Source organism: Alnus glutinosa, chromosome 10 (assembly GCF_958979055.1).
Source record: "Alnus glutinosa chromosome 10, dhAlnGlut1.1, whole genome shotgun sequence".
Lineage (NCBI taxonomy): Eukaryota > Viridiplantae > Streptophyta > Magnoliopsida > Fagales > Betulaceae > Alnus > Alnus glutinosa.
The window spans coordinates 875,009-900,487 of NC_084895.1; the positions used below are offsets into that span (position 1 = coordinate 875,009).

At 33.2% G+C, this 25,479-nt stretch overlaps 1 protein-coding gene and 1 long non-coding RNA gene across 2 annotated transcripts; both read right to left on the reverse strand.

The window, feature by feature from the left end:
* Window positions 1–18,988: 18,988 nt before the first annotated feature.
* On the reverse strand, window positions 18,989–20,111 carry LOC133878890 (uncharacterized). Its single transcript, XM_062317453.1, has 2 exons — window positions 19,770–20,111; window positions 18,989–19,558 (listed from the first exon to the last, which is right to left on the reverse strand). Exons 1-2 carry the CDS (start codon window positions 19,992–19,994, stop codon window positions 19,166–19,168), a joined length of 618 nt encoding a protein of 205 aa, XP_062173437.1. The 5' UTR covers window positions 19,995–20,111; the 3' UTR covers window positions 18,989–19,165.
* Window positions 20,112–21,719: 1,608 nt separating this feature from the next.
* LOC133880708 (uncharacterized) lies at window positions 21,720–24,176 on the reverse strand. The gene is made up of 3 exons (XR_009902375.1): window positions 24,049–24,176; window positions 23,857–23,922; window positions 21,720–21,998 (listed from the first exon to the last, which is right to left on the reverse strand). It is a non-coding gene; the product is annotated as an uncharacterized LOC133880708 (long non-coding RNA).
* Window positions 24,177–25,479: the final 1,303 nt, after the last annotated feature.

Here is a 25,479-nt window from a genome sequence, read left to right on the forward strand (position 1 = left end):
GTTTGTCTCTATCTTTTTGGGGGTGATTTTTCTGTTTTCTTCCTTGCAAACTACTTGTTGATTAGCCTGCAAAATAATCGCTATTCTGTTCGGTGTCAGGATTCCGGCCTAGCTAGGTGAGATTTCTCTTCTCTTGTCTTTGATTTCGTTGATTTTCTGGGATTTCCTTTGAGAACTGAATTGGTCTTTTTGGGTTTGATCTTAGTAGAAATTCTAGGGTTTTAAAAGCTACTGATTTAGGTAAATAATTTTATGAGTTTTGGTTGGGAATTACTTGTGAAGAAAATCTAGGGTTTATGGTGATTTTTGGGGCATGGCCGAATGAGTCTTCCTCTTGGATTTTTGGGTATGTTAAATGGTGTATTTTCTGGTTGTTGTATATTTATTGATTTGGGATTAGTGTTGCCGAATTGGGCTTGGGTGTGGTATTGTTGGTAATTTCTGGGTGTTTGGCCGAATGGATGCAGTGTTGGGTGTTTATTGTTCTTTGATGATGCCTTACTGAATCTTGTTGATGGGGATGACTAAGGATAGTGAGTGATTTCATGGTTTAGTGATTTCATTGTGGATTTGTGTAGTTTTGGTGAAGGATGGGCTGATTTGGATTGATATTATTTTTGGATGAATGGCTTAGGAGAATGGTGTTCTTCTTTTGGGGGGTTTCGGTTTTTGATGATGTTAGATTGTGTTTAATGTTCTAAAAGTAGTTGTTGATTTTTACTAAGTTTCCATAATGTTGTTTTGATGGAAATCCGAATTTGATGTAGATTTTATGTTTTGATGATATTGAGTTTTGATTTAGGTGTTGGGTATGCTTTTGGTTGGATGGTTTCTTGGTGTGGAAAGCCAATGAGGAATTGATGTTTAATGTTGAAGTTAAAGTGTAAATTTTGGGTGTTTTGTCATCTTGGCCGAGTGGGTTATTTGTGGTGTTTTGGTTCTTCGATTTCCATTGAATGTTTGAGGTTGCTTAGATAGTTGGATTATTGTTAGTATTGGGTTTTGGTAAAAGTTGGGTTATGTGGTTCATGGAAGAAGGTTGTAATTGATTTTAAGTTGTTTATTTAAAAGATTGACTCTATGTATTGGATTTATTGATACCCGTTGGTTTGAGACTTTATTGTGATGTTGAAGAATATAAATTGTTGATGGATTATTGGTGACTATTGTTATGATGTTATAGTTGAAGAAATGTGGGCATTTCCATTTAAGAAATGAGTTGATTTTAGTTTGTAAAGGATAATTTCAAAGTACTTATTGGAATATAGTTAGGTTCACTACTATGTGTTATTTGAGTGTTTTAAGTATGCTTTAGGGCTTTGATTGAGTAAGAGATTATTTATGTGGATCGGGGGGTTGGCTTGTAGCATAGTTAGGTGATATTGGGTGCTTGTAGGTAGGGCAGATCAAATACTCGTGGACCCGCCCCGCCCCAAAAATTCCGGGTCTTAGTTATTTTTTTGCGGGTACTGGTAAAAAACTGATATACCCGTGCGGGGCGGGTTGCGGGTTTTAAAAACCCCGGGGACCCGCCCCGTACAATTAAAAAGAAAAAAAAAAAATACAAAGCCCTATCAGTACCACACCCCCCCCCCCCCCCTCTTCACATTTTTTTCTTTCTTTTCTTCGTAAACCCTAGCGCCGCACCCCTTCGCATCTTCTTCTTCTTCTTCACAATTTCCTGCTGAATCATGCGTGCTGCGTCTGCTCCAATGTAATTATGGAAGTTGATAGGCCTCGCCGAGTCACCGGGAACGGTGGGAAGATCGTCGACGCTCGCTTCAAGAGGCCTTGCCGAGTCGCCGATCCTGAGGTCAGTGACCTCTTAACCCTTTTTTGTGATTTGTTTGAATCTGGATTTTGTGATTTGTTTGTGATTTTCTTGTTTGAATCTGGTATTGTTTGAATCTGATTTTTTTGTTTGGTTCCTGAGAAAATCTAGATGTTTCTAGATCTAGGAATTAAACCCGCACCCCCCACCCCACATAGCCCCGCACCGTACGGGTTCTCCCCATTTTGTGCGTTTCGCGGGTGCGATTTTCGTAACCCGCAGGGGTGTGGGGCGGTGCCAAAAAAGGGGCATCTCCCCCACCCCATGCTCAGCCCTACTTGTAGGGGTGGTTGGTCATGTCTATGAGCTTTAATTTGTTGAATGGGTTTGGAGGCTTTATGAATTTTTGTGGATGCTTTAAGTTAGTTAACAAGGATTTGAGAGTCGAGTTATATAGTAGTATGGATGTAAACCTGTAGAGTGTGATAAAGAATAAAGGGTTGAATAGAATAGTTGAAAATGAAAATGGGATTTATAGTTTAATCCAATTAAGTCCATAACCTATTAAATCAATTAGGTTTTATAACCTAAACTACTTGAATGGTTAGAAACTAGTAAGGGTAAAATATTAAGTGTAATGGTTAAGACTAGAAGATCAAGAGTTGTAAATTATCCAAATAACCCCAGATGGATAAGTATAAGTTAGTGGACTTATAGAACATATGAATGTAATGTATAAATCCATTATGTAACAACTTAGTAACTAATTCACATATCCATGTATACATAATATTTATGTGTATTAATGGATTAGGCTCAAGTGTTTTATGTGTATATGTATATACGTATACATTTACATGTATATGGCTTAAGTATAGATATTGTTAATTTAGTAAATAAATGACAAACTATAAAAAGGGTTAACAATAATAATGTAATACAACAATAATAGATAAACTAATGAATATAGTAAATACATCTTTGTATTAATAAACAAAGATATCATTAGAACCTAAACCTAAAAGTTAACCTAATAATAGTTTAGGATACTTAACTAGACTTAGAAGCGGGTAATGTGATGTGTGAGCGCGTGGGTAGTCTATGTGTCGTAGAGTATAGAGTTCAATAGCATAATCTAACGGTACCGATGTTTGCAGGATAGTGTTCGGATTGGAGACTTCAATTGGTTCTCCAATGTAGAGTTCGAGTCATGAGTCCAATGCAGCCCAAGTGAGTATTCTACTCATTGAGAAACAACTATTTTCATATATTATAGAATTGCAAAATATATGTATTTTATAAATCCGAACCAACTGTATGTTGACAATATGTTTTGCTGAAGTATCAATGATGTTTATGAGAAATTATGTGTGACTGAAAAATGTGATTTGAACGATTTGATTGTAAGATGTGGTCAGAATTTAAATTACGGAAATATTGATTGAAGAATTGATGTGTTAAATTGTTTATGGATTTATATTGAAAGCATGTGTTAAAGGCATAATTCAAGAAATGAAATGTATTGTTTTAAGGCATGAGGCATAAGCATATGAACACTAAATGTGCATCGAAGTGAGGTTTATAGCCCACGGGAAACTATACTTGGGTTAAATCCCATGAGGCTTGGATTAATTTCCATGAGATACTTGGGTTAATTTCCATGAGGCTTGGATTAATTTCCATGAGGTACTTGGGTTAATTCCCATGAGGCATGAATTAATTTCCACGAGGAAACTTGCATGAGCATGTATAGCATTGTTTTTATGAGTGTGATGTTTTTATACTATGAGTAGTTTTGCTAGACGTATTAGTATGCATAAGAGTCTCAATAAAAAAGAGCTTATGTATATTTCTATTGGATGGTTGCATGATTTAAATATCATTATTTTCTAACTTAAGGGTTATGTAAACCTGAGCAAACAAACCACAAAATATTATTGTAGGTGAGGTCGTACGTAGTTGTTGCTACAACATAACTTCTACGTATAATCTTAGCTGCCTAGTATATTTAAATGTTTTCTATTAGTCAGTGTTTGCTATATCAGCTATGGGGTTTCCAAATAAAAGTTTATAAAATTGGTAGCTGTTATAGTGTACGCATGACTAAAAATGAAAAATTGATTTTTTGCGAAAACTCAGTTAATAGTATACCTCAGTGGTCTTAGTGTATTTATTTATGCTAAGACAGTGGACTCATAATTCCACCTATACGGATGTGGCAAACCCTCACAACTGTATAGATGATGTTTATTTGGCTGCAGGTAATCCAGTCGTAGTTGATGGTGTTGTAGATGTGCACTTGGGATATTATGACTGAAGCTCGCCGCGACGGTCGTAATTGCAGGACCATGGGCGTCCTCTGTTTTATGGGTTTTGTTTATGGCTTGTGACGCCTGTGTCACTCGTTATTGTATAAAGTCATTTATGTTATGTATTTAATTTGAAGAAAAACTTAAATAGATAGATGTAATATTGACTCTTGTTTATTATTAATTTATGATAGATGTTTAAGATGTGATTTTCGCTATTAGGTTTATGTTTCCGCTGCATAGTAGATAGATGTTATACTCTGATTTACCAGGTACATATTATGGGGTATGAACCATATGTTAGCTTTGCGACATATCGTCGTACCACTGTGAAAATCCGTTTATATTTTAAGAGATTAATGTTTATGTAAATGTTTTGTATAAATTAAAAAAAAAAAAAAAAAAAAAAAAAAAAAAAAAAAAAACGGGTCATCACATCAAGCCACAACAGTTACCCTATTTTAGAGGGTCATCCTTGGAAAGCTACAGTGCTTCTCAATATATTGGGAAGTACTGTAACTTCCCAAGGGTGACTATCTAAAATAAGGTAACTATTGTGGCATGGTTTTTGGTAACTTTTTTTTTTTTTTTTTTTTCAAATTTTTCCTATTTTAGGGAAAAGAACCATTTATATGACATCTGCTACTAGTGCTCTAATACCAAAATTACGTCGTTTTGGATTAAGTATAGGTTATGTTTACATTAGTTTGGTTGACTATGTTGAATTTTTTTGTAACACTTAGCAAAAAGATAAAAGTAATATGAAATTAATATATTTTTAAAAGATTAGGGCATAAAAAAAAAACATTAAAACAAGTTTAAAACACTCAAAATCAGCTTAAATTATTTTTTAAATCATTTAAAATTGGCCCGAGACCCAAGAAGGCCTAAAATGCATTTAACCTATATGCGGATAAGGGATAATAACCGCAATAACCACACAGATGCGACTAATAAAAACATGACAGAGATGTGGATATCTAAAAGTAATATATACATTTTGCGGATATTGCAAATATATATATATATATATATATTTTAGCATCTCAATGTTTCATGGAGTATTAAATGCTATAAATTATTCAAAAAATTGTGATAAAATCTCATGAGACAATATATAATAGATTGTAATAAACTAAAGGAAAAACTTCAGTTATAACTCCTGATTTTTCATCACTTTTGCAATTAAATATTCATTCTTTAAAAAGTGTTAAAAATTCTCAAAATATCCTTTTTTTTTAAAATAAAAATAAAAATAAAATACAATTTTTTTCAAAGATTCAAGCATGGATATTTTTGCAAATTCCGTTAAATTCTGTCCAACACCTAAATCTTTACAATTTTTTTTTTCCTAAAAAAGATAAGAGTATTTTGAAAATTTTGATGGAATTTAATAAAAAATTCTAACAGAATGTTGAAATTGAAAAAAATTGATAGATGGATATCCTAAATTGACACTTTTTAAAATTTGAATATTTAATTACAAAAGTGATGAAACATCAGATGTTATAAGAAATTTTTTTCCTAAACTAAACCAAAAGAAGGAAGAAGAAGAGAATGTTGGATTAAACCAAACCTGGTTCTTGTAAAGGTTTTCATCGTAAATGTCTTCAAGGGACCAAGAAAGCACAATATCAAGGAAACCACCACGATCATTAAAAGCTGCTCTCTTTGTCTTTGAACTTCCCCCCTCCATCATTTCCACTCTTCCAATATCTTTTCTCACAATCTTTCTTCTTCTGAACTGCAGCCAATATCAGTGATCGATGATAAGAAAACAAAAGAAAACCCAATTCATTTGTAAACTATATAGAAGTTTAGAACAGGGACAGGGTATATATTTAGCAGAGAGGAATGGGATTTCTTAGGTAGAAAGGAAAGAGCTTTGAACCTATAGCTAGGAATGTATAGTACAAGATATGCAGCCAATATCCGTGATGACAAGAAAAGAAAACCCAATTCACTTGGAAACTATAGAAGTTTAGAACAGGGACAGGGTATATACTTAGGAGAGAGGAATGGGATTTCTTAGGTAGAAAGAAAAAAGAGCTTTACTACTCATCAAAAGTAAAAGATATGCATTTGTGCCGTGTCCTTTTTATATCCTCGTACTAAAGTATAGTATTTTGTTCTTAGAATTTTCCCAACTCTTTGAAGGCGGGAAAAGAAAAGAAAAAAACACATGCCGGCCACTATCATAGCATCATGTGCTAAGGCTCCGTCTGTAAAATCGTTAGAAGAAAAAGAAAGATAAAAGTTTTCAGGGTTCATCAAAAAATAAGGAAAACTTTATTTATAATCTCGGATCATTTCATCACTTTTGAAAAAATGTACTTAAACTTAAAAAATATCAATTTAGGGTATCTATCTTTCATTTTTTTTTTTTTTCAATTTCAACATTTTGTTAAAATTTTTTCGTTAAATTATGTCAAAATTCTCAAAATACCCATATGTTTATTTTTTTTTAAAAAAAAAATTATAAAATTTTTCAAAGTTTCAGGCAGTGTTATTTTTACAAATTCCGTTAAATTCTAACAAATGCCTAAATTCTAGATTTTTTTTTTTCCAAAAAAAAAAAGAGGATGTTTTGAAAATTTTGACACGATTTAACGGAAAATTCTAACAGAGTGTTGAACTTGGAAATAAAAAATGAAAGATGACTTTTTAAAGTTTAAATATACTTTTTTTTTTAAATAAAAAAAAGGATAAAAAATAAAAAATTATAAGTAAAATTCTCCTTAAAAAATAATATCCAAACGAGCTGAGGACTTCACCATTTTCATTTTCAATCCATCCACATTCCACACCACTATGTTTGGCACACCCCCCTTGTTGGCTTGATATATAGGCAACAATAACACCTAGGAAACAACCAAACGGCAAGTTTAATTAGCAGAATAACAAAGACCCAAATTCTAGTCATATTTACGGTGCAAAAAAAAGAAAAAAAGAAGAAGAGGTGGAAATTCCCCATCCTCTCGAACAAACTCTTTTAATTAGAGAATCCTGAATCACATTCGCTCAACAAATGTCGTCTTCATTTTTGTTATTTTTTTTTGTAAGAAAAAATTATATATGCCCATGTTTTTAAAGTAATTACATTACAATTTTTATTTTACTTATTCAATATTTAAATATATTTTTTCAATGATTTTTTTATCGAGATGAGAGAGAATGCTAGTGTTAGTATAGTGACTGCACGCAGCTCATGGGGACGAGGATCTGCGAGAGAAAAATGAGGTTGGAGGGTTCACCCGAGAAAAGGCCCTCCTATATCCATTTATAGGTCGTCACCCCGCCTTGCTTCTCAAGGTTATAGGAATTCTCGTCAGTAATATATATGTTATTGAGGTGACGATTCCTTCCTCAAGTTTGTTATGAGAGTGCATGGTGTGATCAGATCCTTTACTAAGCTAGCGGAGTGGGGGAATTAATTGGGTGTTGGGCATTGTACCTTGACAAGAATGCACTCGAATCCTTGTTGGTTGTCTGGACCGCATGCCATTGAACATTCCAATTCCTTTAGTTTTGGACCATCTACCTTTTTAGGCCCATTCAGTAATGCGCCATTGGGCCTTCTAGCAACTTCGGTGGGTGACTTATCAAAAGACCATCGGTAAGTAGGCCCTCCAATAGTCACAAATTTCCTTGAATGATGTGGCCTGATAGTCGTTCATGAAAAATTCAATTATGTGACCGTCTATAAGTAGGCCCTCGAATAATGTCCTAATTTCCTTGAACTGATAGTCGCTCATGAGAATTTTTGTTGTACCATCGATAAGTAGGCACTCCAAATAGAATAAAAAAAAAAAAAAAGTTTTTTTAACACTTGGTGAGTGTAAAATACTCACCAAATTTATTGAGCACTCTAGTATCTCACCAAATTTTTTGTTATAGTACCTAGTTGAATGTATGTAATTTTTCATCCAAATTTGTATTCCGGGTAGACAAAATAACATTTGGCTAGCCAAGTGTAAATGCTCTTAGAGCACTAGGAGCCAAATGTAAATGCTCTTAGAGCACTCCTAGTGAGCTCTTCAAACAAAAGGTAAAATTGAGGAGAAAAACCTACATTTTCTAATTTGGAGAGCCACTTTTAACAGGAACCAATCATCAAACTCTCTACATCTTGCTCTATTTTAGTTAAATATTATTTTTTAAATTATTTCTTTGTTCTTGTCAGATGAGAGAGAGAAGGGAAATGAATATATAACCTTAAAAAATTAAATAGCTCTCACTTTTTGGCTCTTGATATTTGGAGAGCTTGTTTGACAAAAGTTGAATTTGAGATAGAGTTGAGAGCTTGTTAAATGGCCATGTTTTGAGTTTTCTCAAACTTTTAAAAAAAAGCTCACCAGAAATGCTTAAGAGAGTTTGCCAGGAAAGAAGTAGGGAATGATAAAAGTTCTTTGGGTAGTGTCCTCCTCTTTCCTCAAACTAAAGTATTTTATTCTTAGAATTTTCCAAATTTTTTAGAGTAAAGAAAAAAATCAAGTCACTTTATGTAATACCCGAACATCAATTAGAGTTAAGTACGCTCTAATTATGACTTAAGGATCTTAGGGTTGGTTCCCATTTGGTATAGTGCAAGGCCTTGGACCTTTTAAAGGATTTTTCTGTTGGACTAAACATGAGTTGGAATTGAATAATCGATGAAATCCTAGTCATGAACGTTCGAAGTGAGGTTCGAATTGTAATGTCCGAGACATTTAGTAGTAATTAAAATACGAAATTTGAGTAAATAGTTGATTAAAATTAATTTAGTGTCATTAAAAATGAAAATGAATATTTTTAAAGTCTAAAAAAAAATATAAAAGAAAAGAAAATAGAAATAATAGAAATAATAAAAAAATAAAAAATAAATGAACTACTGATGTGGGGCGACTTGCGCCCCACATGTATGACAAAGTAAAAGGCCACCTGGCACTTCACAAAAGAAAACAAAACAAAGATAAGGCGCCCCTCATAAAACGAAAAAGAAAAAAGAAAAAAAGAAGGCACGCTTCTCTCTTGTCTCCAAACTCAAATCTGACTTCGGAAACATAATCTATGCGTATGGATTTACGTTTTCACCAACTGTTTTAAGGTAAAACACTAAACTCACGATTTTGTAAATTCGAGTTAAAATCTTGAAATGTATGTTTAATCTAGTATATTTTTAGGTAATGGATTACTTGGAGCTTGCTTGAAAGTACCTAAACTATGAGTTTTGATTTGATGAAATTTTGGTAAGTTTTCCTTAAACCCTAACTTTTGGGTATTTAATTTTAGTGGTGTTTTCATGTGATTAACCCTCAGTAAATGCTATTGGGTTAATAATATTATAATTTGGGTAGTGTTTTGGTGATTTGGATTCAAGATTAGAAACCTTAATTTGATGGGTTAAATTAATTTGGGGTTTTTAAGTGTTTTAAAACCTAGATTGTTAATTTATGGATTAATTGTGGTTATAGTGATGATTAATTCCAAATTAGTTATGAGTTTTGTAAAAAATAAGTATTTATGGGTTATGTTCTAATGTTAGTAAAGATAAATAATTATGGGTATTTAGTTTAAATAGTAGGGTTAAATATATTTTAGCCCCCCAAACTACCACTCTTTCTTTGGATGGCCCTCCAAACTACCAATGCTTAGATTCTGGCCCCCCAAACTACCACTTTCTGATTTTTTTGGCCCCATCCGTCTATTTATGCCGTTAATTCTAACAGAAATTGGCAAAAAACCCGAAAATATCTCTCCCTTAATCGTGGGAGTTTCAAAGTGTAGGAGGGGTATTTTCAAAATTCTGTTTAGAATTGACGGCATAAATGGATGGATGGGGCTAAAAAAATCAAAAAGTGGTAGTTAAGAGGGCCAAAATCTAAGCATTGATAGTTTGGGAGGCCATCCGAAGAAATGGTGGTAATTTGGGGGGCTTAAATATATTTATCCCAAAATAGTATTTGCGAAGTTAACTCTAAGATTTTCTTATGAGTTAATATTATTTTAAATGTGTTAATGATTTAAGTTGATAAATTAGTAATTATTGTAAAAAGATTAGTGAATATAATTTCAGAGTTAATGTTAATTTAAAAGTGTTAGTGAAAATAATTTATGGGTTTGTGAAATTAATTGTGGGTTAGTAATTAATATTATGAGTAAATAGTTAGATAGTGATTTTAATATCTAGCACTTAGTAAATACTTTGGGTTAGTAATGTTTGAGTTTTAGTTAGTGTCTAGGATTTGTGGGTAGACGTTTGGAACCCTTAAAAATATTATGGGTTTTCCAACAGTTTAGCCTTGAGCAATTCAAGTGCTAATTATGATGTTAATTATTTATAGTGCTAAATAGTGTAATGTGTTATTCCACAGTGATACATGACAAGGTGATGTCTAGGAGACCTAGTGCTTAAGTCCGCGTAATCAAGGTGAGTATTTTACTCACTGAGCAAAATACTATTTTAATGTAGTTTATTGAAATGCAAATAATTAATGAACTGATGTTATATTAAAAATATATGTTTTAGATGATTTAAATAATTTTGAATATGTTGAAAATTATGCAAATAACATTATTGTGAATTGATTTATGAATGTGAAGTTTGATATGAATTATGATTTAAATGTTTGACTGCATGCTGTGGTTTGGGATTTAAATTACGCAAATATTGATTGATGAATTGATATGTTAAATTGTTTATTGTTTTATATTGAAAGTATGTGTCTAAGGCATGAGCATGAGCATGGAACATGAAACAAGAACAACATAGACATACAATAATTAAGTGGGGGTTCACGTCCCACGGTACCTGGCAACAAGGAGTAAATTGATTAATTAGGTGGGGGTTGACGTCCCATGGTACCTGGCAATAGGAAGTAAATGAACGGAAACTAGCATGAGCATGTATGACATTGTCTTTATAAGTGTGATATTTTCATAATATGATGTATAGTAGTTTTATGCTAGACGTATTAGTATGCATATGAATTTTAATGAACAAGAGCATTTGTATATTTTTATCTGATGGTTGCATAATTTAAATGTCATTGTTTTCTAGTTTAAGGTCTATGTGCATGCGAACGCCCTCGTGTGTATGTAAGCCTAAGCCACTGAATCAAATGTATTATAGTAAGTGAGAATGTATGTAATTGTTTCCAACAATAACACTTCTACATATAAGTCTTACATAGTATACTCAAAATGTTTTCTATTAGTCGGTGTTTGCTATATCAGCTATGATGGTTTTTCAAATAAAAGTTTACAAAATTGGTAGCTATCAGCTATATTGTTCGCAAGACTAAAAATGAAAAGTTGGTTCTTTGCGAAAACTCAGTCAGTTTAATATCACTAAGGTCTCGGTATTATGTACTGAAATGGTGAAGTCATTCTTTCACCTATTCGGATGTGGCTATTCCCACAACCGTATAGATGTGGTTTCTTGGTTGTAGGTATCTCGGATGTAGAGGATGACCAGTTTGCTTAGCGTATGGATGCTACAAATGGAGCATATCACGACATTCATAAGTCGGACTCATGGGTAGTCCGCATTTTGGATATTTTATTTATGGCCCATGTCCTACGTTACATATGTATTTGTTGAGCCTGTATTTTAGTATGTAATTAGTGTAATATGTTATATAAGCCTTAAATAAATAGATTTGTAAATAGCTCTTATTGTAATTAACTGTTATGTATTAGATGTATTTTTGTTTATGATATGTGTTCTGCTGCACATTGATTATTATATTTCGTTGTTAGATGTAACTCTGATTATCAAGTGCATGTTATGGGGCATGTGTCATATGTTGTCTGAGTGACATGTAGTCGTGCCACTGTGATGATCTGTTTGTATGTTTTCAAAAAAAAAAAAAAAAAGGGTCATCACACGTATGCTCAATAAAACCCTAAACTCAAACGTTTGAGAATGCATCACAAACATTCAATTAAAGCCCTAAGATTATTGGTCCTACAGTACACTAAACGTTTGATAGTACACCCCAAATGTTCTGTAATGCCCCACATAAAAAAATATCATAGTTATTTCTGAAAATGTTATTATGACGAGACCTTCTATTCCTCCAATTTTTGTCCATTTCTTCTCTAATTTATTATTATTATTTTTTTTTTTTTTTAAAAAAAAAAAATCTTCATTTGATATGTTGGACCTGCATCTGGGTCCTACATATTTAATAGAAAATTTGAAAAAAATATGGATGAAGTTGGACGGGAAAAGGAAAAGAAATAAAGCTTTTGTCTATAGAGCTTTGTCAAAAAAGAAATGATAAAATTACAATCTTTGCACAATTATCCCACAACCCTAAGATGTGGGACCCACATGCATAGGTCCCACCTCATGTGTCTTGGTTGTGGAATAGTTGTGCAATATAGGTTGTGTATGAATCACTTCTTTTTTTCTTTTCTTTTCGTTTCTTTTTTTTTTTTTTTTTTTTTTTTATAATTTTTAAGAAAATGATGGACACATCAGTATTGTTGTTCAATTGTTGAGTAAGAATTGTGCAAATAACATATCTCAAAAGTTTTACTTCTGAAAAGCTCTTGAGATGTTTGACAAATATTGTGTTAAGTGCTTTTTGGCTATTAATGATGTTTGGTAACAAAATAAAAAAGAAAAAAGTTCACATATTTCACTAAAACTACCACTACATTGATAATGTCTTCCCAAACTTTCAATTGGGACAATGTTCCTCCAAATTATCAAACAATTGTCAATGTCCACAAGGCTAGCAAAAATACAAAAATGACCCTAAATATTTTTCAACAAGACAAAAATATTCCAATAAATTAAAAAAAAATGGAAAAAAAATCAGCCATTCACGCCCCTTTCTAGTGTCATTTGTGATCAAAACTGGAGTTGGCCCTTGCTAGGTCAGAATCTCTGGTTATGGTTCATATTGGGGAGACTATGATCAACCCACTTGGTGTATATTGTTCGGAAGAAAAAGGTTCTTCAAAATATGTAAGGGATATAATATTCAATGTAACATGTCTATGGTCTATAGATTGGGCCAAGTAAGAATAATTCAATCACATGGACTTTGTTAGATGGTTATAACTAAATGGGTTTTGTTAGTTTGTTATACCACTTGGGCTTAGCCGGCAACAATGAGTTATTCTATAAAACCCCAAACCCATCTTGTATTGGGCATTCAGTGAATTGTAATCTTAAGTTTAGTTCTATAGGTAGATTAGCTTTATTCTTGTAAGAGGAGTTCGATCAAACTCGGATTGATCTAAATAGTGTAATCAGTATATCTTTTCTATTCATTTCCATATCTTCTCAATCTCATTTCATCTCTATTTCTTACAAATCAACCATAATTCCCTAAAAGCAAGAAAGTTCATTACAAAATATTAGATGGAAAATAATTGTTGGGGTTGCTTCAAAATGTAAATTTGCGACAAGTAGAAAAAACTTAGAATTGTGTAGGAGTTGTGTTTTCTGTTGCGTGCATAGATACTCGAGTATTGTCGTATAATGGGAAACGTCTATTTTGGGGTTTTTTTTTTTTTAAATGATTAGAATTTTTTATTTTTATTTCAATAAGAATATACTCGGCATGGGGAGAGGACATTGAAAATTGTCTGGTAGTTTGAGTGGGTATGTGAACTTTTCCCATAAAAAAAAGTACCTTTAGAAGTAAAAATGAAAATTAAGGACATAATTTTTTTCTTTCCCGTTTTATAACAATATCTTTACATAAAAAAATGGTTAAATGTGATCAATCAAGCAATGAATAAAAGAAACAGTAAAGGTTATTACTAATTCAAGGTTTTTTTTATTTATTTTTTTCCCTTTTTTCTTTTTCAAATTGAAAAAGTAAAGGTTATTTTGTAAGCATCGACATCATTTAAAAATAGTTACTTATTCAAGGATTCTATGGACTCTTACTTTTCATTTGAGATTCAACTTCACAATATAGGACCTAAAACTACAAGTGCCATAGCATTGCCAATTACAATAATACTAACAAATATTGAGCTTCAAATTTCAATGATCTGTTCTCAAATGCTATATAGTTCAACACTTTCAAGTGCATATGAAAAAGAACATTTCTGAAACATATAATTTCATAGCACATTTCAGCTCATGCGCACCTATTTATCACTTCCATCCTCCTTTACCACTCGTCTTTTTTTTTTTTTGGACTTTTTCCCCTTCCCCCTTGTTTTCAGTTTCCTGACTGTTTTTACTGTTGGCTCCAGACAAAATCATCTTCTAAGGCCTTTGACTTACCCTTATGATCAGCACTACTATTTGTCTTATCCTTGCTACCATTCTCCTCATCGTCCTGGTCAACAGATGTACTTCTAGCTTCTGATGTCTCAACCAGAATGTTTGTGCCGTGCCGCAAGAATTGCTGACTCAAGATAGGTTCCACCATTGGCCTTCTTGACAGCAATCTCTTGGAAATTGCTCTAATTGTTGACATATCCTTCCCAAGCTCCGGTTCACTGAGAAGGTGAAAAAGCAAGTCAGCAAGATAAAATCATACTCATCATATAAAGCATCAGTAAATGTATCCCATAGAGGATAGGCTGGTTCACTCGAACAGAATCTTTTCTATGATCAAACAGGCTCTGTAAGATCCAGTAGAATAGGTAATGTGGTATAATACAGATATTACCATAAAAGAAAACAAAAACCCATGGTAAAAAGTCTAAGAAGGCAGGGCAAATCAACCTCCATTATGCTTACCTCACACCCAATGCAGCAGAAAGTAGCTTCAGTTCATCAAGCATGCAGGAAAAGAGGAAACGAGTATTCTGAAGGCTTTCGTTCACAACAGTATTTACAAGGAGAATACTTTTGTCAACATCCACCTGATATTTACACACGAAAAGAGGAAAATTCAGTATGGATCTCATGTGCATATGCTTTCCACTCAAGTCAAAAATAAAGTGAACCGATTTTGCATTACCTTGATTATTTGAGCATTGGCCAAAAAGTTCTTTGGATCTCTACCATTCTCCAATGACTTCAATGCTTCAAACATTTCCCAAAAGTAACTATAATCCATTGGCAGCGTGCTTCCATTCATGTTGTTCAAAACAAAGTTTGAAGGTGCAAGTTTACAACCCTCCTGAACATAACTGCCGGATGAAAGCACTTCATCACTGCAAGAATGAGTTGTTTCCACTTCAATAATTCCAGTTTGACCTTGCAAGGCTTTGGCTGTCTTTGGAAACAAGACTATTAAAATGTCCTCCCTGCACTGTTTTACTGTCTTGTCCACAAAAATGACATCTGGACATAGAAATTGTGAACAATTTTTTCCAAAACTCACAATTACAAGAGGATTGTTAATTTTTTTAAATGCTTCAGCAATCACTTTTACATTGTGGAAATGTTTCAATCTTCTCCGATGGACATCATGAAAGTCCCATGGAAGTTGCACAGTAATATAGCTCCTTTTAAGCAAATCAAAAAGTAAATCTGAAAACTTCCCACAGTTCAGATGAACCAAACATATTATGGTAACCAATCACAATTTCTTGGAGGTGGGCGTACAATTCAAAGTCAATGGTCAGCGTTCTTTCTCTCCTCTAACAAAAATAAATAAAGCTGGTCAACGGTTAGTGCTATTTAATTAAAAAAGAAAAATGGAAATACTCAAATTACAACAAGTGCACAACTCCAATGTGCCTTGGAGTTGTACACTTGTAGTGTACTTGTTGTGCATGTATCATTGTCCGATATAAAGATGAAAGAGACAGGTGATTCTCTCAAATCATAGAATTCAGAAAGGTGATTATTAGATATTACTTATGAGACTTACCAGATTCGATAAATGGTCAGACAGCTTAATTTTTATTTGGTAAGGTGAATCTCATAAGTGATCCCTTACAATTATCTGTCTAAATTCTTTTAAATTTGGACAAATAATTTGAGATGATCCTCATCCGAAAGAAACATGATATATATTATTTTATGGTTCTTATCATTTCAAAGTTAATATAGTTTTTAAAATCACTATTGGATAAAAAATTCAATAGTGATCCACCCCAATGATTTTAAAGTCACATCAATTTTGGAGGATAAAAAGATGATACAAAAATGGTCACTATCTTTCATCTTCTCGTTTTTCAAAATTACTATTCAATCTGTGAGGTCATGTATATAATATGTAATTTTGAAAAGTAAGCGGTTGTTTATTAATGTTTTCATTTTTTTCGTAAAATGAATAAAAAAAAAAAAAAGGGAAGAGAGGGAGTTAGGCAGTTAGCACTTAGCAAATGAAACAGTCATTATTAGGAGGTGTGTTTGATAGACTTTTAAGGAGGTGTTTTTATTTGTTTTTGGGTTGCAAAAGTGTTTTGACGGATATAAAGTTGAAATAAGTTTTAAGTTTTATTTAATTTTATTTTTGAGTATTTTGCGATAAAAGTTGTTTGTTAATATTTTGATTTTTTTTCGGTAAAAAAAGAAAAAAAAAAGAAAAAGAAAAAGAAAAAAAGAGTTAGCACGCGGGGCAATCATTAATTTTAAGCTAAAAACCTTTATTAAGTACGAAAAAAATAAGTAAAGAAATATTATTATATTCCTTTAACAAAATATTAAAAATAATATTATAATTATATAAAAAAACCTAAGAATAAAAATATTATTACATTCCTTTAGTAAAGTAAAATGAAAAACCAACAGAGAGTGGCTCGCCCCACCGATAACTGTAGGGTGGTTGGTGCCCTTGTGCTAGTTTTTCCCTTTTTCTTAATTATTATTATTTTTTTAAATAAATTTTAAATTTTTGACTTGAGGGATATAATGATATTTTCATACCTATTTTTGTTATCAATTTGATAACTAAAACCTTAAAGTCAAAAAGAGAGGACCCTTTGAAAAAAAAAATTGCACGTTTATGCCTTTAACGGAGCCATTCACAATATAATAATAATTACTTGATCACCAATTTGAAAAGTAAATGTCATTTTGTACGCATCGACATCATCGACATCTCCAAATTTTTTTTAAGGGAAAACTGCAATTTACCCCCTTGATGTTTACACGAATTTTCAATTTTGGCACCAATGTTTAGATTGCTTCAATTGCACCCAAGAAAGTTGAAAAAATTTTCAATCCACCCCCTTCCGTCCAATTGCTCCGTCTGATGAGACGGAAATGGACCCACGTGCGCGGCATGTGACTTATATGCAGATAACCGGAAGAAAATACCCTCAAAAAATTGAGCCGTTGTTTTCTAAATTAAAAAAGACCGGTCCTGTGTCCGCTTATGCATTTAAAAATTCAGAAACCACTTTCAAGTGCAAAGTAAAAACCCGAAAAACATCTCCGGAATCAACAACAAATTTTTGAAGACAGTATTCCTTTGCGGATTATCATCACCAACGAATTTCAGCCGAAATCGACTTTGGGCTAAGGGTTGTCGTGATTAAACTGACCGAAGTGGGTGTTCGATCAAGGTATGTTCAAATAAAAAGACCCCTCTTTTAAATTTAGGGTTTTGTGCAAAAGTAGGTTACGTCGTTTTTGTGTTATGATATCTTTTAAATTCATTCGATAATTCCTTTATTTTGTCTTGAATGAAGCGAAAGAACCGAACTAAAATGTGCTTAGGGTTCCGTCGTTTTTGGGTTATGAAATCTTTGTTTTATTCGGAAGATGCTTTCAATGATTGGCTTTGTATATTTTTTATTGAGAAGTTGCTTTCTTACTGGGTCCGTGTGTTTTGTTGAATTTCAATTACCTTTGTGGCTTTGTATGATGATGGGACCATGTGCTTTGCTTTTACATGTGCATGATGTGCTGCTTTGTGTTGATTTGGTGTTTAAAAAACTGCAATTTACCCCATGAGGAGAAAATGGTACATGATTATGTCTGTGTGTGTAGTTAGTTGGTGTATTGTCTGTTTAAAAAACAACAGTGGTCAGATGAGAAAAATGGTGCCAGTGTGTGAAGTTAGTTGCTGTATTGTGTGTTCAAAAAAGAGTAGTGGTCCCCAGATGAGAAGTTGTGGTTGTGTATATTGGTTGCTGTGTTGTGGTCCCCATATGTCACTTAATGTGTTGTTGGCCTTTATTTAATTTTACAACATGTCACTTACTACGTTTTATTAAATTTACCTCGTAGGATGGCACACAATAAACTAGTGGTTGAGGTCCATTTTGGGGGTAGGTTTGACCGGAGTTTTGGGTGTGAGTATACGGGTGGTGAAGTTGAACTGCACAAAGATAGTGTTGACCTTGATGAACTATCTTTCTTTGAAATTGAAGATATATGTAAGGAATATGGATATAAGTTAGGGGATTTAATGTATTTTAAAGACCCCGTGAAGAGTCTTGCTGATGGGTTTTGGAATGCATTAACAATATGAACAGGTCAACATTGATTTTGGAGAAATAAATTTTGGGTGTGTCATGCGGTTGATATGGGACAGGGAGAATTATGTAATTACGCTACTTTGAAGAGAATGCTTTAAATTTATCTTTTGGACCCAATTGACAATTGTGTGCTTATATACTTCTGATTATTATATCTAATGTTAATTATGTGTATTGGGATCGGCTTAATTTGCTGACCAAATTGTAGCCAATTTATGAAACTAATGAGAAAGGGTTTCGAATGGGCTGTTTGGACAATGAGACTCCATTGAAATTAATCCTTCTTCATTAGCTGCCCAAATCGATTGCAATTCGGTTAGCTAAATTGCAATCATTAGCATTGAATATAATTTTACCTTTTGGGTCCAAATTGTGTGCTTATATACTTGTATTGTTATATCTAATCTGAATTATACGTATCCGGATTGATTACAATTAGTTAAAAATTGAAGACAGTTTAGGCAACTAACAAGAAAGGGACTCGGGGTTCATCGGCCCAAACAAATCGACCCCGTATTTTAAGATGCTCAAGCACATGAACTCCATCAATGATAGTGTGAAAAATATAATGGGATAAAATTCTGTTACTTTATAAATACAAGCAGCTCCAACTACAAACAATCCCACTTAAATACATGCAATAAGGCAACCAAAATACCACAACACAACTTAGTGCACAAAAAATGGTTCACTTCTAGCTTCTATGGCCCCATAGAAGTGCACAAAAAATGTCTAACAATACAACTCAAGGCAACCTCAAATAACCAACCCTATTGTCCTCCTGGTTTTTGGCTGCATGTCCGAAGAAGAAACACAATGCAAATAAAATCCACGAACACACAAGCATTGTGTGGTAATTCTTCTTCACTGCTTCAAATTTGATCCCCCAAATCTCAATTTCTTTACGGTATTGTGCAATTTCTGCGTTCCTCTCATTGTCAACTTCGGCCTTCACCTTCTCAATCTCTTTCTCCATTTCGGCCTTCACTTTCCCAACTTCTACTTCAACCATGGTTTCACATCGTTTAGTTTCTGCCACCAAACTTTCGTGCCACTCAACCAATCGACCAACAACCCTCTGACCATGTGCACACATTTTGGGATCAACCCACTCAAAGAAACCACAATCTCTGTGGATCTGCAAAACACAACAAATAATGAAAAAATTGCAACTTGTCCAACTTGTCTGGAATGCATTCCAGATTTTGCCACTTTTTAGCACCAACAATCCACCATCGAATGGTATATATGCAAAAAAGCCAGATTTCAAAAGCCGACTATAAAATTGCAAATTTGAACTCCCAAATACAAATGAAACCCTAAAATCGATCAGAATAAGTACTACTTGCCTTCCAATTTTCACACCCCATAAACCTTCTTCCGAAATTTTTGCTCGTGTGCGCCGTTTTCACATTCATCGGCCGCTCGCAGTAGCATACTCGTTGCCGTGAAAAAGTGGCAACACTCTGTGGGGACTCCGACCTTGCTTCCATCCTCTCCTTCGAGTGCCCAATCGATTGCCCAGAACAGACGGGTATCTGGCCAGGGGTCGAGTCCTGTGTCGAGGCGTCCATCGTCTCCGTCAGCCTTCAAATTCGAAACCCTTGTTTTTCCTTAAACAATATTTGAACCAAATATACATGAAACAAAACGGGTGACTTAGAAAACAACGGCTCAATTTTTTGAGGGTATTTTCGTCCGGTTATCTGCATATAAGTCACATGCCGCGCACGTGGGTCCATTTCCGTCTCATCAGACGGAGCAATTGGACGGAAGGGGGTGGATTGAAAATTTTTTCAACTTTCTTGGGTGCAATTGAAGCAATCTAAACATTGGTGCCAAAATTGAAAATTCGTGTAAACATCAGGGGGGTAAATTGCAGTTTTCCCTTTTTTTAAAAAGGTATGGAAACGGTACATAATGTTTTGTGGGAATGTCCAGCCGCGACTGATGTGTTGGGGGTGTGTGGGAGGCAAATCCAAAAATGTTATAGTATTGTTAATTCATTTACGGAGGTAAGGGAGAAGTTTTCTGCTATTTGTACTCCTAAAGAGGTTGATATCAATGTGGAGATAGCACATCGTATTTGGTTAAGAAGGAATTCTGCTGTCCATGGAGGAGATTTTTTACATCCAAATGAAGTGATCCTTTCAGCTACTAATGCCATAATTGAATACAAAGAAGCTTTGGAAAAAGATATCCCCTCATTGGATTCGGACGATTTGGGCTTTTCTCATGGAATGTCTTTATGGAGACTGCCACCTTCTGGAATTTTTAAAGCCATTGGGATACTGCCCTTGACTCAAAGAGGGGTAAATTGGGATTTGGGAGTGTTGTATGTGACTCTCAGGGTGTTGTTTTTGCTGTGAGTTCTCATTCAGTAAACGCTTGTGTAGATCCAGTAGTAGCAGAGGCTCTTGTTGCTTTACATACCGTGGAGTTTTGTCGGAACAGGGGTTTGACATCTATTATTTTGGAAGGAGATTCATTATTAGTAGTCAATGCTATTGATACCTATTTGTAAAAGGTCGTGTCAATCAGGAGTCAAAACGTATATGGATGGATTGTATTCCTGATTGTATTAGACTAATTGTTTTATCAGAGATTCCTTCTCTGATTGTTTAAAGCATTTGATGCTCTAGCTTCTTTTTTTTGATATGAATGAAATCAATACTATCTTTTTCAAAATTCTAAAATGCCTTTTTATTTTATTTATTTTTATTTTTTCCACTCTCTCCAATCTAGTATAAAATTTGGGAAGCATGCTGTTCACTCTCAAATTTTAAAATTAAAAATTCAGTATTTTTTTTTTCCCTCTCTTTTTTCTTCTCCTCTAATCTTTCTTTGTAAAGTTTTGGCTGTATTGTCTCCACATTGTATGGGGTTTCGTTGCTTGATTCTTTTATTGATGGTTTTGTAGATTCTTCTTAAATATTTTTTTTATTTCTTTTATGCTCCGTTTTTTTTCGATGTAAAATGTTTTCCGTTGTAAAATATTTTTAATGAAATTATTTTTCTCTGAAAATATTTTTTGGCGTTTGGCTCGTACGAAAAAAATCACCAACGGTGAAATGGCACTATTGTCGAGATTCTGTCACTGGCCAACAGGATTCCTGTGACGACTCCTTTTTTTTTTTTTTTTTGAAAACATACAAACGAATCTTCACAATGGCACGACTACTTGTCGCTCAGTCAACATAACGTACATATTCCATAACATGTACCTGATATTCAGAGTTACATCTAACACAGCGGATTATAAATAATCAATGTGCAGCGAAACACATCATAAGCGGAAATACATCTAATACATGATAGCTATTTACAACAAGAGCCATTTACAAGTCTATCTATTTAAGGCTTATAAAACACATTAAACTAATTACATACCATAACACAGGCTCAACAAATATATGTGCTACGTAGGACACAAAGGATAAATAAAATACTCAAAATACGGACTACCCATGAGTCTGTGACTTATGACTGTCGCGATATGCTCCAATCATAGCATCCCATGCGCTAGGTGGACGAATCAATATCTATATCTGCAAAACCTGCAACTAAAGTATAAACGTCTGTACGGTTGCGGGGGTTGCCGCATCCATACAGGTGAAATTATGAGTCTACCGTCTTAGCATAAATAAATACACTAAGACCTCAAAGGTATACTATTCACTGAGTTTTCGCAAAAAACCAAATTTTATTTTCTAGTCATGCGCACACTATAACAGCTACCAATTTTATAAGCTTTTGTTTGAAAATCCTCAAAGCTGATATAGCAAACACCGACTAATAGAAAACATTTAAAGTATACTATGCAGCTAAGCTTATACGTAGAAGTTCCATTGTTGGAAATAACTACATACATCCTCACCTACTATATTACTTTTGATTCAGTGATACTTAGAAAACAATAGCATTTAAATCATGCAACCATCCGATAGAAATATACATAAACTTTTTTCCATTGAGACTCTTATGCATACTAATACGTCTAGCAAAATTACTCATAGTATAAAAACAATGTTATACATGCTCATGCAGGTTTCCTCATGGAAATTAATTCATGCCTCGTAGAAATTAATCCATGCCTCATGGGTATTAACCCAAGTTCCTCATGTAAATTAATCCAAACCTCATGGGAATTAACCCAGGTTCCTCATGGAAATTAATCCAAGCCTCATGGAAATTAATCCAAGCCTCATGGGAATTAACCCAAGTATAGTTTCCCGTGGGCTATAAGCCTCACTTCTATGCACATTTAGTGTTCATATGCTTATGCCTCTTGCCTTAAAACAATACATTTCATTTCATGAATCATGCTTTAACACGTGCTTTCTTATAAAATATAAACAATCTAGCATATCATTTCTTAACAATTTGCATAACTTTAATCTCCAACTTAGACTCACTCTAAAATCACATATCATATTCATACTTCGAAACATCATCATAATTTCAATATACTCAAAAGTACTCAAATCATCCAAAATAGATCATAATGATACATACAGTTGGTTCAGGTTTGTAAAACAATATATATTTTGCAATTCATTATATATGAAAATAATACTTTTCAGTGAGTAAAATACTTACCTTAGCTGTGCGAATATTAAACACTAGGTCTCCTAAACACCACCTTGCAATGTATCACTGTGGAATAACACATTGCACTATTTAACACTTTAAATAATTAACACCCTAATTAGCACTTTAATCGTTCAAGGCTAAACCGTTGGAAAACCCATAATATTTTAAGGGTTTCAATTATACTCTAATAAATCTAGACACTAACTAAACTCAATTAACACTAACCCAAAGTATTTACTAAGGGTTAGATATTAAAATCACTATTTAACTATTTACTCATAATATTAATTACTAACCCGCAATTAATTTCACTAACCAATAAATTATTTTCATTAACACATATAATAATATTAACCCTAAAATTATATTCGCAAATCTCTAAATTATTTCTCACTAACATTTTCTTCATAATACTAACCCTCAAATTATATTCATTAAACTTTTACATAAAACACTACCGTTTTTAAAATAACATCAACCTATAAAAAAATCTTAGGGTTAACCTTACAAATATTATTTAAACTAAATACCCATAATTATTTATTTTTATTAACATTAGAACCTAACCCATAAATACTTATATTTACAAAACTCATAGCTAATTTGGGATTAATCATCACTATAGCCACAATTAATCCACAAATTAACAATCTAGGTTTTAAACTCTTAAAAACCCTAAATTAATTTAACCCATCAAATTAAGATTTATAAACTTTAAATCATAATTTATAAAACACTACCACAAACACAATATTATTAACCCAACAGCATTTATTAAGGGTTAATCACATAAAAACTCAATTAAAATCAAATACTAAAAAGTTAGGGTTTAGGAAAACTCACCAAAATTTCACCAAACCAAAACCCATGGTTTGGGTAGTCCCAAACAAGTTCTAAGTAACCTATTACCTAAAGAAAACAACAGATTAAAGTCACATTTCAATATGTTAGCCCAAAATTACGAAATCATGAATTTAGTGTTTTGCCTTAAAACGATTGGTAGAAACGTAGATCGGGCTCCATAAATTACGTTACCGAGGTTGAATTTGAGATTGAACGGTTGGATCTTCGTGGATGATGAATTTTGTATAAAAAATATAAGAAAAACCCTCCCCCTATTTTTTTGTTTTTCTCTTGGGTCCGCATGAAAAGAGGCAAGCCTCTTTTCATTTAGGTAAGGTGCAGGTTTGAGGCACATATGCGCCTCACACTTATTCTTTTTTCTTTTTTTTTTTTTAAATGGCCATCTGGCCCTTTTTCTTTTATTTGGCTTTGAATGACCGTTTGGCCATTTTTATTTTTTGGTCAAATGGCCATTCGGCCAGTTGGTTTTGTGAAGGGCCATGTGGCCCCTTCCTTTTGTTCTTTCAAAGTGGGGCGCAAGTCGCCCCACTATATATATATATATATATATAATATTATTTATTTATTTTATATTACTTTTTTTTTCTTAATTTCTTTTCTAATATATTTTTCTTTTCTAATTTGATTTTTATTATTTCTATTTTCTATTTTCTTTGGACTTAAAAATATCACTTGTATTTTCTTTTCATGGCCATTATTTACAAGTCCATAGATTAAAAATAAAACACTCTGTTTTATTTTACCACACTAAATAGACTTATTTTTATTTAATCCTAATAAACCTATTTTATAAACTTTAGTCTTTAAAAATATTCTTGCATTTTAAATGCACCTAATTAAGTTTAATTAATTATTTACTCAAATTTATACTTTAATTATTAAATAATGTCATGGACATTACAATTCTGGTTACTGTTGCCAGATTCCGACGATGGAGGCCGGAATTTGGCGGCAATGGCAAGATTTCGACCAGTTTTGCTGGAATTTGACACAATACAGCCGAATTCCGGCGCAAATTTCTATATTTCGACACCGACTGGATTTCGGCTTGTTTTGCCGGATCCTAGCGACCATTGTTAGAATCCAGCCAGTGCTGCCGAATTCTGGCAATTGGATGCCAAAATTCGGAGATCTTCGACGGTAGATGCGGACTACCAACAAACTTCAATGCTCGGCGGTGCCAGATTCCCACAAATGTACGTGAAAAATGAAGAGTTTAAATCCAGAAAGCGATTTACAGTTTTTAAAATTGTAAATCGTTTTTCTAAAATTAAAAACACTTTTACGGTTAATCTGAAAATTATTTCCGTTGACAATCATTTTCAGTTGTACTAAACATCGAAAAATATAGAAAATATTTTTCAGAAAATATTTTACGCCCAAACAAACGGAACATTAATTGATTTTTTACTTCTTGAATCCAGCCAAAGGAAAAGAAAAAAAATAAAAGAAGAAATTTTCTTTTAATTTTTGTATTGTTTGCATTAAGTTATTTTTTAGAGTTTACTTACTTTTGATTTGAGATTTGACTTTCAAAACCTTGATGTACCAAGCCTTCTTAGAATTCTAAAGTCAACTTTACTATATTTAGTAGGCTTCTAA

Bases quoted from the DNA above. Each gene is read 5' to 3' on its own strand.
- LOC133878890 (XM_062317453.1), bottom strand. From the start codon at position 19,994: ATGGACGCCTCGACACAGGACTCGACCCCTGGCCAGATACCCGTCTGT. The intron at 19,559-19,769 runs GCAAGTAGTACT...TGTGTTTTGCAG, and splicing joins TGGGGTGTGAAAATTGGAAG to ATCCACAGAGATTGTGGTTT.